Source organism: Prunus dulcis, chromosome 4, assembly GCF_902201215.1.
Source record: "Prunus dulcis chromosome 4, ALMONDv2, whole genome shotgun sequence".
Taxonomy (NCBI): domain Eukaryota; kingdom Viridiplantae; phylum Streptophyta; class Magnoliopsida; order Rosales; family Rosaceae; genus Prunus; species Prunus dulcis.
Window position 1 is genome coordinate 8,167,132 of NC_047653.1, and position 13,155 is coordinate 8,180,286.

Below are 13,155 nucleotides of genomic sequence, written 5' to 3' on the forward strand. Positions count from 1 at the left end.
AATATAAATACGTCTGTGCACAAATTAGTAACATAAATTCTGGCTTTCTCCTAGTTCTTCTATTACACGGCACAAAGAAAAGAGTGAGAAGAATGAGTCTAGAGAATAAGACGAATAACATATGTATAGGAGTAGAGTATGTTACCCCCGCTTGCCCTGCCTTATAGTCTTCTTTGAGGCATTTTATCAAATAACTTGGCCCCATTCAATATCAAATTTCATGAAAATTTGGCACCTTTCACAAGTGCCTTCACTGGACCGTTAATAGATCCGCCAATGGTTATAGGATCGATACACATTCCTTTTAAGTTCAATGATTGTTTGGTTTCATGACATGAACCTTTCATTTTATTGGAGAACATATTCCAATAAATAACATCAAATTCACCGTGAATCGAACCTATAGTAACACACTGTATATTTCCTTTACTGACATAGTGAGTTCAAATTTCATAAACAATGACAGTTACAGAAACAAGAAAAACAAGAAGAAAAAAAGGGAAAAACATTTAACCCTTTTCTTAGTTGTAGAGCAACATATAAACATAGTAAACATGGGATATATTGAATTTAGGATACAATCCAAGAGCCTGATATCACATCTCGCATAGCAAGCTTTGTCTGTGGGCCGTCGTGCATAAGCCTTGAACTCCTCTGCACCTTTGCTGTCTTTCTCACTCCACCGAAAGCTTTCCCATTAACACGCTATTATAGCTAATAGCTAGCCGGCCACCCTATCATCTCTGGCTATATCTTTTTTTCATTATATTCTTCCAAGAAAACTTAACACATATGGATCTGAAATCATAAATTATAGAACTTAACATGCAGAACACTCGAGTATATACATATATGAAAAATACTTTTTTACTTTTTTTTTTAATCTACCCAAAAACGGAAGTGTTGAAGATTTTGGAAATCCTCCCATCAAGTAAATTTTTTTTTTTTTTTTAATGAAAAAAATGTCCCTACCATCCATGGATTGTTCAGTACATGGGGGCTAGAACCTGGAGTTTACAAGACAGGTAACATCAGTGAAAGACTTTGGTGTCTAATTATTATTTTCTATTCCTCTCCCTACCAACCATAGGGTTTACTAATCAATCAAACATGATTAATATTCGGATCATTTTCAAGTTCAAAAGCTCATCATATTTTTACAAGTAAAAGCTAAATGAAATCTAGTTATGTACAGTGATTCTTTTAGACAATTTAACAGTCTCCGCGTGATAATCTCTCTCTGTCAAATATAACACGAAATTGTTTAACGGGTCAAAGTTTAAAAACCATAGGAATTTCAAATAATCACCTTGTGTTTTCTTGAGGGGTACAGGTTGTTTTGTTTGCCCCCTAGCTAGCAAGCAGTTAGTCTAAATAATGGAATTCCGTGAGGCAAATTAGTTGAGTTGAAATTAAGCATATAGTCTAAAGCTAAGTAAACGGAATGGTTGATGATCCTAGCCATTTTCTGACTTTATATATCAAATATGTTTTGCTTGATATGTGTTATTTGCGGAATTAAATAGGTCTATACTGAGATATCATATAAGGTTACTTGACATTGCTTGCACTCACTATTATACATCTACGTATATGCGTCTTTTGTAGAGTCTAGAGCTACATCTTATTCGTTACGGTAATTTACCCTCTTTGTTTTTTTTTTGAAAAAAAGTTTAAGGGAAAATTGGCTACTCTCACAATCAGAACTAGGATAGACCCAAAACCTTAAGCCGGAAGGATTTACACGTGGCACCCAACTACTAGATACCACCGGTATGAATTTATATAGGAAATTATAGACTACGCATCAATGATGACTGCTGGCAACGGGACTCGAATATTGGTGGGACTATACATGGTGCAAGGACCTTACCAACTGAATCAACCCTCCCTTAATTATTAGTTATTTTATTATTATTATTTTTTTACTGGGATCAATTTAGAGATCAATGCCTGAATATCAACTTGAAAATCTTTTAACTTGAAAGTGTAAAAAACAATGCATGTTTTGTTGTTAATGATCAAACTTTTAAGAGTTTTTTTTTTTTTTTTTAAACCTCACACTTCTCTTTGTTCACCCCATACTCTAGGTTCACCCCAACTTCTAATTCAAATTTTTACAATTGCTAAGAAAATCCCACTATCTTCCCAAACTATCCCTAAATACACACCCATCAGAAAAAAAAAAATTAAAATTAAAATTAAAAATCAACTTCACACCCACACTCCACACCCCGGTATCTTGACCCTCACCATCGATGAATAAATGACTATGGTTGTGTGAATTTAGTTTTGTTGATTTGGCTGAATTTTGAGCTTGTATGGCTAAGAAGTTATGCAAATTTTTACAGTTTGATCCAATTGTTGATATTTGCATTGTTGTGTTGTTCACTAAAATCCCTAATTCTGATGTTCCAAGGCATTAGGGTTTTGCCTGTACTGCAACAATTGGTGCATGAGACTTATGTTGATTTCGATTTCTTTGCTAGTTGGAGTGAAATAGTTTTGTTCCTAACTCCTCCCTAGTCTGCTGCTGTAATTCATGTACAGTAGAAGACTGATTTAACTAGCCCCATTGAGAATGTTGGCGATTAGAACTTCAGCATGTTGGCAATTACAAGTTTTAGCCCTTGAATTGGTCATATCAGTTTATCTTTTGCAGGTCCTTTTCTTTTGGTTTCTTTCACTAGAAGCAGCTAGGTGGTTGTTCTTCATAGTCTTGGCACTTGATGAAGAAAAAAACTGAATATATGAACTCAAACTAAATGCTTGGTTACTAATTGTCACTGCCTTGAAATTCTGTTTCTATCAGATACATAGATTCTAGTTGTCTATGGAGATAAATTAAGTCTAGTTTTGTTGTCTTCCACAGGCCATGTTTTCAGGAATAAAATCTCACTCCACATCTGCTGACATTTTCTCAAGCAATAGGGTGTAGAGAAATTTGTGTTTTTCTAAAACTTAAGTATTAAGTTCAATGACATTTTTTTTCTTTTTACACAATAATAAAATTTAAAATCTTAATAATTTAAATGTTGAGATGAAATAAGAAAAATACGAGGTTTAAATAGAAAAACTCAACTTCAAATGTTAATCCGGCATGAAAAACACCGATACACCGATACCAGAAAATTTTGAGTAGGTGGCTAGTGCCCTACACGTGGGACACGATGAGTGATAGTCATATGTATTGGTCTGATTTTTAATAAATTATTAATTCCTAATCATGGATACTGTTTATTTCTGGTATCCATCTCAATCTTTTCGTGTGTGAGACTTGTGGGCTGGGCTTGACTACTGGACTATATCAGTGGTCAAAGACCTGGCTATACCCAACCCCATATACATGATTTCTCAGCTTAAGCGCATCATGCATGATCAATTCCAGTTACATTTAGCATGCAATTGTGATGCTACAATGTCACATAGAAATGGTCTACTTGACATGTTTGTTTATCCATATTATAAAATTGTGCTTAAGTTTCGAAATAAAATTTATGTTCATGTTTACAGCACAACAGAATATAGTCAAGTTATGGAAAGAGGTGTAAGAGAAATCAAAAGCAGAATTCCGGATTTTTGGAATTTATGAATATATGAGAGATATTAAAAATCACATTATTTTGTTATTAATTTAATGAAATCGATACAATCATTAACACATCATCACCAATGAAAATTTTGATGAGCCTTTCATTTTCTGGCGACTTTCCGTAATGATATCGAGTGCTTGTCAACTAATATTTTAACAATTTCAATCGACTCACATACTAGTAACTTTGTAGATAATAAGTTTTTGATTGTTTGTGGTGTATACATTAGGTAAATCTTGCCACTCTTTGCTAAAGCGTTGTGTTTTTTAGGCCAAACGTTATGGATGACCAGAGGTTGAAAATTACACAAAGCAAATCCTCTTCCTAATTCAAATAATTTTTTTCTTTCTCATTGACCTTATTTAAGCATGACATAGCTAAGTGGTATAAAGTATTATACACAGAATTCAGCATTTTGTTTGCTTGCAAACCTACTCAGAAGCCCTGAACCTTTCCTTCTAGTATTATCTAATTAAATTTGAGTCAACAGGTGGTAGTTGGCTAAAGCAGTCCCGTGCCTGTGAGAATTAAATTCAGAGAGTACAAGTCAAATGAGCTTCAAGTATTTATTGTCACCCTTTGTGATCAAACCATCTGCACCATTCAATATCCATCAATCTAGCTCTCCACCAAAAACCACCCCATACACAAAAATCAATGGCTCCAAGTTTCGAAGATGGAAACTCACTGTTCAACTTTGTTGTCAGAGATGGCAATGGTGTAAAGGGCATGGTGGACTTAGGCCTATCGAAAGTGCCTGAACAATACATACAACCGCCCCATGAGCGCATAGTGAAGCTAAATGCAATCTATGCAGATGAGCTCTCACCAATCGATTTGTCAAAGCTAGATGGGCCTGACCATGACCAAGTAGCAGATGCCATTGTTAATGCTGCTGAGGTTCTTGGGTTCTTCCAAGTTGTGAACCACGGCATGCCTGTGGAGTTGCTAGAGTCCCTTAAAAATGCTGCACATGATTTCTTCGGGCAGGCGCCGGAGAAGAAGGCTGCTTATCGGAAAGGTGTGAGCCCTAGCCCATACGTGAAGTATGGGACGAGCTTTGTGCCCGAGAAGGAGAAGGCATTGGAGTGGAAGGACTATGTAAGCATGGTGTATTCCAGTGATGTTGATGCTCTCACTTACTGGCCTAACGAGTGCAAGTAAGTAGAGTTCATATCGATGATCTGATAACATAACCTGTCACATTGTCTCATAATATATATACGCACATTTTTACACTTCATGGACAAACTAAACATCAACTAGATGAGTTGATTGTTTATCACCACGAAATTTGTAGGGAAGTTGCACTTGAGTACCTGAAGTTTTCTATGGATATGGTAAAGAAAATACTGAAAGTCTTGATTGCAAAGCTTGGAGTGACACTAGAAGACTCAAAAATTGAAGCGCTCATTGGCTTGAGGATGGTTAACATGAATTTCTACCCAACATGCCCTGATCCAGAACTCACTGTCGGAGTTGGGCGTCACTCGGACATGGGAACCTTAACTGTGCTACTGCAAGATGGAATTGGTGGTTTGTATGTGAAAGTTGAAGAAGACATGGATGCTGGAAGAAAGGGAGAGTGGATTGAGATCTCACCTGTCCCTGGTGCTCTGGTCATCAACATTGGAGATACATTACAGGTTAATTAATTACAATCCATTAGATTAAGCTTTAATAGTATGCCTGTTTCATAATACGAGAGCCACCAATCAAACTCAGCGTAGAAGACGAGTGTGGCTAGTAGAGCTCATGTTATTACAGATATTTAACCATCTCATCACATGTGATTGTTTTGTTATAGATACTTAGTAATGGAAGGTACAAAAGTGCTGAACACAGAGTGCGTACCACAAGCACCAAATCAAGAGTGTCTGTTCCAATTTTCACCATCCCAAAGCAAACAGAAAGAATTGGGCCACTCCCTGAGGTGGTGAAGAATGATGGAGTTGCTCGTTACCGTGAGGTGGTGTTTGAAGATTATATGACCAACTTTTTTGGCAATGCGCATGCGGGGAAGAAGTCTCTTGAGTATGCACAGATTATTATTAGCTCCACCTCCACTTGATGCAAAGAAACTGGTGTATTTACTTTATTTGGTGCTTGCTCTCCTGATATTCTCCATTTGTGTAAGAGTTGAAATTACTTGGATGTTGAAGCCTATGCAACACTAAAGTTTGCTTCTTTTGATTGAATAAAGAGGAACACTGTATTTAACTCTATAGTTTCAGTAAGCTGTGCGCTGAGTTTATGAATGTATAAAATCCTTGTTGTTCATCCAAAAGCTATAGTATTACAAATCGATAATATCGGCGATATTTTCGTTTTTATCCTCTCCCAATATGATATTTTGGCAAGTTTCTATATTGTATTGTAATTTTATTGATGAATTCGTTTGTATTTTCAAACGTAATAATGCATGTATGTATTATTCACATATTATTGAATAAAAGTACTACGCATTAAGAATTTTATTAAATCATTATTAAAATCGTATATAATGATAAAATTTGTCACTGTATATTTTTCTTACTTTTATTGAATAATGCACGTACATATTTTATTCCACATTTTACTATCTTGTGAATCATTAATTCATAATCGGAATCAAACGAAAATTTGCATAAATATCACCTGAACTTTTAGGTAAGTGCGTTATTACCACCTAAACTTTTATTTTTTATTTTTAATCACCTGAACTTTGTAAAGTATTGTAATCCAACACCTATGTCTAACTCAATTAAAATTTCCATTAAATTTAAGGGTATTTTCGTCAATTACTGACTAAAAAGAATTATAAAGAAACAGAATTTAAAAAATAAAATTAACCTAATTATACGCATTACCCCAAACCCTAAACCCTTTCCCCCACCACACCCGACCACAAACACTCTGCTTTTGTCTCTTGGATTATCAAACCCCTTCTTCTCAAACCTTGAGATTATCTCTCCCACAAGTCCACGCTGAACTCCATCAGGTTTCACCATTTTGTATGTCTCATCAACTTGTTCCAATGAAGCAGCCAAGTGGGGAAGAAAGTTGCGAGGTTTGGGGAGGCTTTTAGCATGAGGACGAGATGGGAAATATGAGAAAACGGTTATTCTTGTGGTGGTCGTAAGATAAGCTGCAGATTCTCTCAGCTGCTGAGCGTTGAACGGTGAGCAAACACACACTAGTAAAAAAAACCCCTTGCGCGACCAAATTTTGCGCGACGAAAAACTATTCGTCGCGCAAAGTCACTTTGCGCGACGAAACTTGAAACTTCGTCGCTCAAAGTCTTGCGCGACCAAATTTTGCGCGACGAAAAATAATTCGTCGCCCAAAGTCACTTAGCGCGACAAACTTTTGCACGACGACAATACATCGTCGCGCAAAGTCTTGCGCGACCAAATTTTGCGCGACGAAAAATAATTCGTCGCACAAAGTCACTTCGGGTGACAAACTTTTGCGCGATGAAAAATAATTCGTCGCGCAAAGTCACTTCGCGCCACAAACTTTTGCGCGACGACAATACATCGTCGCTCAAAGTCTTGCGCGACCAATTTTGCGCGACGAAAAATAATTCGTCGCTCAAAGTGACTTTGCGCAACGAAAAGTAAACTTCGTCGCGCAAAGTCCTTATAAAAATAAATAAAATAAAAAAATATTTTTAAAAATTTTTCCATGACGTAATGCAAACATTTTGTCACCTAAACCAATTTATTTTTGTTTTTTATTTTGTATGCATAACACTTAAGAAATTAAACGGTATATATATTTATTAAGTAACTTTAAATTTATTATTTTAGATCGGATCGGATTTTTATTAGAAAAATATATTCTTGTTCTTCGGATTGGGTTTTTGTTAGAAAATATATATTTTAAATTGACGATCGAATTATTTCATTGTATTCATATCGGGTCAAGGAGTGTAGCAGTAAAAAATCATCAAAATCGGAGTTAAAATAACCGTTAAATCTTGATTTTTCATTATAACCGTCGAAAAGTTTTATCCCTTACTTGATCTCTGAATGTTTATTTTTTTCGATTTCTGGCTATATGATCTCGAAGTATAAACAAACAAGTTTGATGGTTGGATCGTTGAAACTAGTTTTTTTGAATGCATATGCCATCAAAACAATATATTCACAAACAATTAAGAGTTTATTTATACTTTAGTTAAATATAACATAAGATTTTGTGGTATCCACTAGTGTAAATATTTTAAATTGAAGATCAAATTCAGTCATTGTATTCATATAGGGTCAAGGAGTGTAGCTGTAAAAAAAATCATCAAAATCGGAGTTAAAATAACCATTAAATCTTGATTTTTCATTTATAACCATCGAAAAGTTTTGTCCCGTTACTTGATCAATGAATGTTTATTTTTTCCGATTTTTTGCGTATATGATCTCGAAGTATAAACAAACAAGTTTGACGGTTGGATCGTTGAAACTAGTTTCGTAGAATGTGTATGCCATGAAAACAATATATTCACTAACAATTAAGAGTTTATTTATATTTTCGTTAAATATAACAAAAGATTTTGTGGTATCCACTAGTGTAAATATTTTAAATTGAAGATCAAATTCAGTCATTGTATTCATATAGGGTCAAAGAGTGTAGCTGTAAAAAATCATCAAAATCGGAGTTAAAATAACCATTAAATCATGATTTTTCATTTATAACCGTCGAAAAGTTTTGTCCCGTTACTTGATCTATGAATGTTTATTTTTTTCGATTTTTGGCGTATATGATCTCGAAGTATAAAAAAACAAGTTTGACGGTTGGATCATTGAAACTAGTTTCGTAGAATGCATATGCCATCAAAACAATATATTCACTAACAATTAAGAGTTTATTTATACTTTTGTTAAATATAACATAAGATTTTGTGGCATCCACTAGTGCAAAATGTTTTAAATTGAAGATCAAATTCAGTCATTGTATTCATATAGGGTCAAGGAGTGTAGCTGTAAAAAAATCATCAAAATCGGAGTTAAAATAACCGTTAAATCGTGATTTTTCATTTATAACTATCGAAAATTTTTGTCCCGTTACTAGATCTCTGAATGTTTGTTTTTTTTGATTTTTGGGGTATACGATCTTGAAGTATATACAAACAAGTCTTATGGTTAGATCGTTGAAGTGTGTGTGTGTGTGTGTGTGTGTGTGTGTGCGTGTGTGTATATATTTATTTATTAAGTAGCTTTAAATTTATTTATTTTGTACATATAACACTTAAGAAATTGAATAGTATATACATTTATTAAGTAGCTTTCACCTTAATTATATTTTAAATCATAAAATAAAATATTTTTATTTTTTATTATTCATAACAATTATTTTTATAAATATTGTGCTACGAACCAATTTTTCATCTCTCAAAAGTTTGCGCGACCAACAGTTCGTCGTGCAAAACTCAAAAAATTTGGGCGAGTACCAAAAATGGGACGCGGGTTTTTAAAATTAAAAAAAAAAAACTTTAGACTTTGCGCGACCAATATTTTTTGTCACGCAAAAATTTGGGCGGGTACAAAAAATGGGACACGGGAATTTTTTTATATAATTGTTTTAGACTTTGCGCTACCAATATGTATTTTTCCTCGGGCAAAAATTTTAAGATTTTGGCGGGTACAAAAAATGGGATGCGGGAATTTTTTTTTTAAAAAAAAATTTTTTTTAGACTTTGCGCGACCAATATTACTATATTCGTCGCGCAAAACTTTGCGAAACCAATATGTTTCGTCGCGCAAAACGTTGCGCGACCAATATACATTCTTCGTCGCGCAAAAATTTGGGCGGTTACCAAAAATGGGACGCGGGAATTTTTTTATATAATTGTTTTAGACTTTGCGCGACCAATATGTGTTTTTCGTCGCACCAAAATTTAAAAATTTTGGCGGGTACCAAAAATGGGATGCGGGAATTTTTTTTTTTTAAAATAATTTTTTTAGACTTTGCGCGACCAATATTCCTATATTCGTCGTGCAAAACTTTACGAGACCAATATTTTTCGTCGCGCAAAAATTTGGGCGGGTACCAAAAATGGGACGCGGGAATTTTTTTTATAATTGTTTTAGACTTTGCGCGACCAATATGTATTTTTCGTCGCACAAAAATTTAAAAATTTTGGCGGGTACCAAAAATGAGATGCGGGAATTTTTTTTTTTCAAAAAATAATTTTTAGACTTTGCGCGACCAATATTTCTTTATTCGTCGTGCAAAACTTTGCGCGACCAACCGTATTTTCGTCGCGCAAAGTGATACGGTTTTTAAAAACCGAAATAACTCCTCCACCATTTTCTCAATTTCTTTCTCTACTCTTACCTCTCCTCTCTCTTTCCCTCTCCTCTCTCTTTCCCTCTCCCCAAATCCCACCCTTTCTCTCACACTCACTCCTCTCACTTAATCTCTCATCTCTCTCTTCACTCTCTCTCACTCTCACTCACTCTCTCATCTATCTTTTCACTATCTCTCACTCTCTCATCTCTCTATCACTATCTTATCTAATTCTCTCACTTCTCCCTCTCATTCTCACTCACTCTCAATCTTGCCAAAAGGTATATTCTCTCCAAATTTTAATTTTTTTTTTTTCATTAATATGTGTTTTTGGAGTTAGTTTTGAGTTTGTGTGGGGTTTGGGGTTGAGTAAAGGGGAGAGATTGGAGTTTGGGTTGGATTTGTGGTATAACAATTTTAGGGGAGATTATACATTCTTTTTTTTTGTTGTTGTTGTTATTTGACCATATTTGTTTTTTTTTGTAGGTAATCATTGAGACTTTGATGGCTAAAGTTGAGGATTAGGAAGCTATCAAAACATATTATCCACCACTACCACCACAATATGCTTGTATTAGGATTTTATTATTTTACTTTGTTAATTCATGTGTACATTTTGAATATTATATATATATAAATATTTATTGGATAATTTGATCACTATTTTTCATATGTAATTTTATTTTGAATATGTCAATTTAAATTAAAGTAATTAAGAAAAATCTTACAATTAAATTAAATTTAAAAAGTAAAAATTTGAAAAAATTACTATAATTAAATTAATATCAATTTAAATTAAAGTGATTTAAAAAAATCATACAATTAAATTATATTTAAAAAGTAAAAATTTTGAATAAATTAATATTAAAGAAATAATAATAAAAAGTAAAAATTAGTTTATTTTAATTAAAAAAAATTTAAAACACAAAAAAATATTTCGTCGCGCAAATATTTGCGCGACGTTAGTGTTCGTCGCGCAAGACTCTAAAAATGTGGGCGGGTACCAAAAATGGAACGCGGGAATTTTTTATTTTTTAAATTTTTTTGAGACTTTGCACGACCAATGTTTTTTGTCGCGCAAAACTTTGAGAGACGAATATTTTTCGTCGCGCAAACCTTTGCGCGACCAATTTGTTTCGTCGCGCAAGCCTTTGCGCGACCAATGTGTTTCGTCGCGCAAAGTTTTGCGGGACCAATATTTTTTCGTCGCGCAAAGTTTTGCGGGATCAATATTTTTTCGTCGCGCAAAGTTACTTTGGCGACCAATATTTTTTCGTCGCGCAAAGTCACTTTGCGCGACCAATGAAAAAACTTGGTCGCGCAAAGTCTTTCTTCACGATCTTTGCGCGACGGATTCTGCGCGACGAAGTTTTTGTCGCGTTAAAATTTGTGCGACTACAATGTATTTTGCGCGACGAAATTATGTTCGTCGCGCAAAGTGTAAAATGTAGTAGTGACATGGACTTGCTCCGCCAAACACTGTCAGAGTCTCCATTCTGTCTCTGCTTCTATATCCCTTCTTTTTTATTTTTAAAACTAGGTTTTTTAAAATTAGTTTTTTAGTGAATTGACGAAAATGACCTTCTACTTAACGGAAATTTTAACGGAATTAGACATAGGTGGTGGATTGCAACACTCTACAAAGTTCAGGTGCTTAAAAATAAAAAATAAAAGTTCATGTGGTAATAGCGCACATGCCTAAAAATTGAGGTGGTATTTATGCAAATTTCCCTAAAGAGTTGGACTCCGGATTACTCATGTGTTTACTTCACATAAAGGAATGAAAGTGCAAGTGGGGCCCGTGCAAAATAAAAAATTCAACTCCTAATTTTGGAGGAATTGGACTCTTGAGTGGGATATGGTATTCTAATTCCTGGAGAACTAACCATCAGGAATCCATCTTTTTTAAAATTTCAAATTTGCCATACACTTTTACCAACAACAAGGACATTTTAGTAATCAAATTGGTTTCAATTATGATCCATGAGATTTTAGTAAACAACATATAAGGAATCACTATCATTCTTACCATGATTCTAGATAGTTCAGTAAACAACTTCATGGGAATTCGGATTCTAAGAGCATCTCCTTGCAGGGGTGTAAAAGGAGATGTAAATGATATTTACATCCAAAGTTGCAGGAAGTTGGTTCAATGGTGGGGTGAAAATGAATGCAAATATAGCGCATTTGGCCGGAAAATGTAAAAAAAATGAATATTTACATCTGATTCTGTTGTGCGGAAGCATCAACCAATTGTGAGTGAAAATAAAACAACAACTGGCAAGAGATAAAAAAAAAAAAAAAACAAAACAACACCAACAAGAACACCAAGATTTATACTGGTTCGGCAATGCCTACATCCAGTTTGGTGACGACGGAATAATCCACTATAATCAAATGAGAGAATACAATAATATTTAACACTCAAAAACCCAAACCCCAAATACACCCAAACTCACACACTCAAAAATATAAAGGGATTACAAATTGAGTACAATTTGGAGAAAGGAAAAAATAACCAACAACAGCCACAAATTGTTTTACTGCCCAACTATTATTTTTCCTCTCTCACCTTCTCTACTGCCAACTTCTCTTTGCTCTCTCTTTGGTGCAGCTTATTCTCTCTACTGGACTGCTTCCCTTTTATAGCCAAAGGATGAGTGGCTTCTCAAAGAAGCCAACGGGTGGGCTGCTAATCAAGTCAGACCAATCAATTAGCCAAAGTCCAATAATTAATGTATTCCCATGCAATTTGTCTGCCAATCAGCCAACTACCAAAATAAATAGCCAAAAGCAACATTGCACATGGGTGCAATCTTGAGTCAAATAATCATCAAAAAAGTTCTACACTTTTGACTTGTTTGAGCCAATAATCAACAGATTCTACGACCTCGTTTGCTAGGCTCCGCAAGCTAAAAATGAGGAGATATAATGCAATAGTGTTGGCTCCACACATGTTGGGAACACGGTGGAGGATATTCTTCGACTTATGGTAGACTTGGCGGTTACAAGTGTGCTTTATCAACCCCAATCCGGCAATGGAGTGGCGCATGAGTTGGCACGGTTTGGATTAACGGAAGGAACTACTTTTGCTTGGGAAGATGTCGCTCTGCCTTGGCTGGAGTCAAGCCTTGCCAGAGATATGGAGTTGGGCTAGGTTTTTTATATATATTTAGTTCATATCAGAGGCGCTGTGACACTCTTTTTTCTTAATCGGATTTTTTTATTTGGAGGTTTTTAATGACAAGATTTTAACGAGGCCACCTCTTATGCTATCATGTTATGTATTGATGTACTA

The 13,155-nt window shown here is 34.7% G+C and overlaps 1 protein-coding gene across 1 annotated transcript; it reads left to right on the forward strand.

The window, feature by feature from the left end:
- Positions 1 to 4,211: 4,211 nt before the first annotated feature.
- Positions 4,212 to 5,668, forward strand: LOC117626205 (scopoletin 8-hydroxylase). Its single transcript, XM_034357862.1, has 3 exons — positions 4,212 to 4,753; positions 4,894 to 5,239; positions 5,401 to 5,668. Exons 1-3 carry the CDS (start codon positions 4,251 to 4,253, stop codon positions 5,662 to 5,664), a joined length of 1,113 nt encoding a protein of 370 aa, XP_034213753.1. The 5' UTR covers positions 4,212 to 4,250; the 3' UTR covers positions 5,665 to 5,668.
- Positions 5,669 to 13,155: the final 7,487 nt, after the last annotated feature.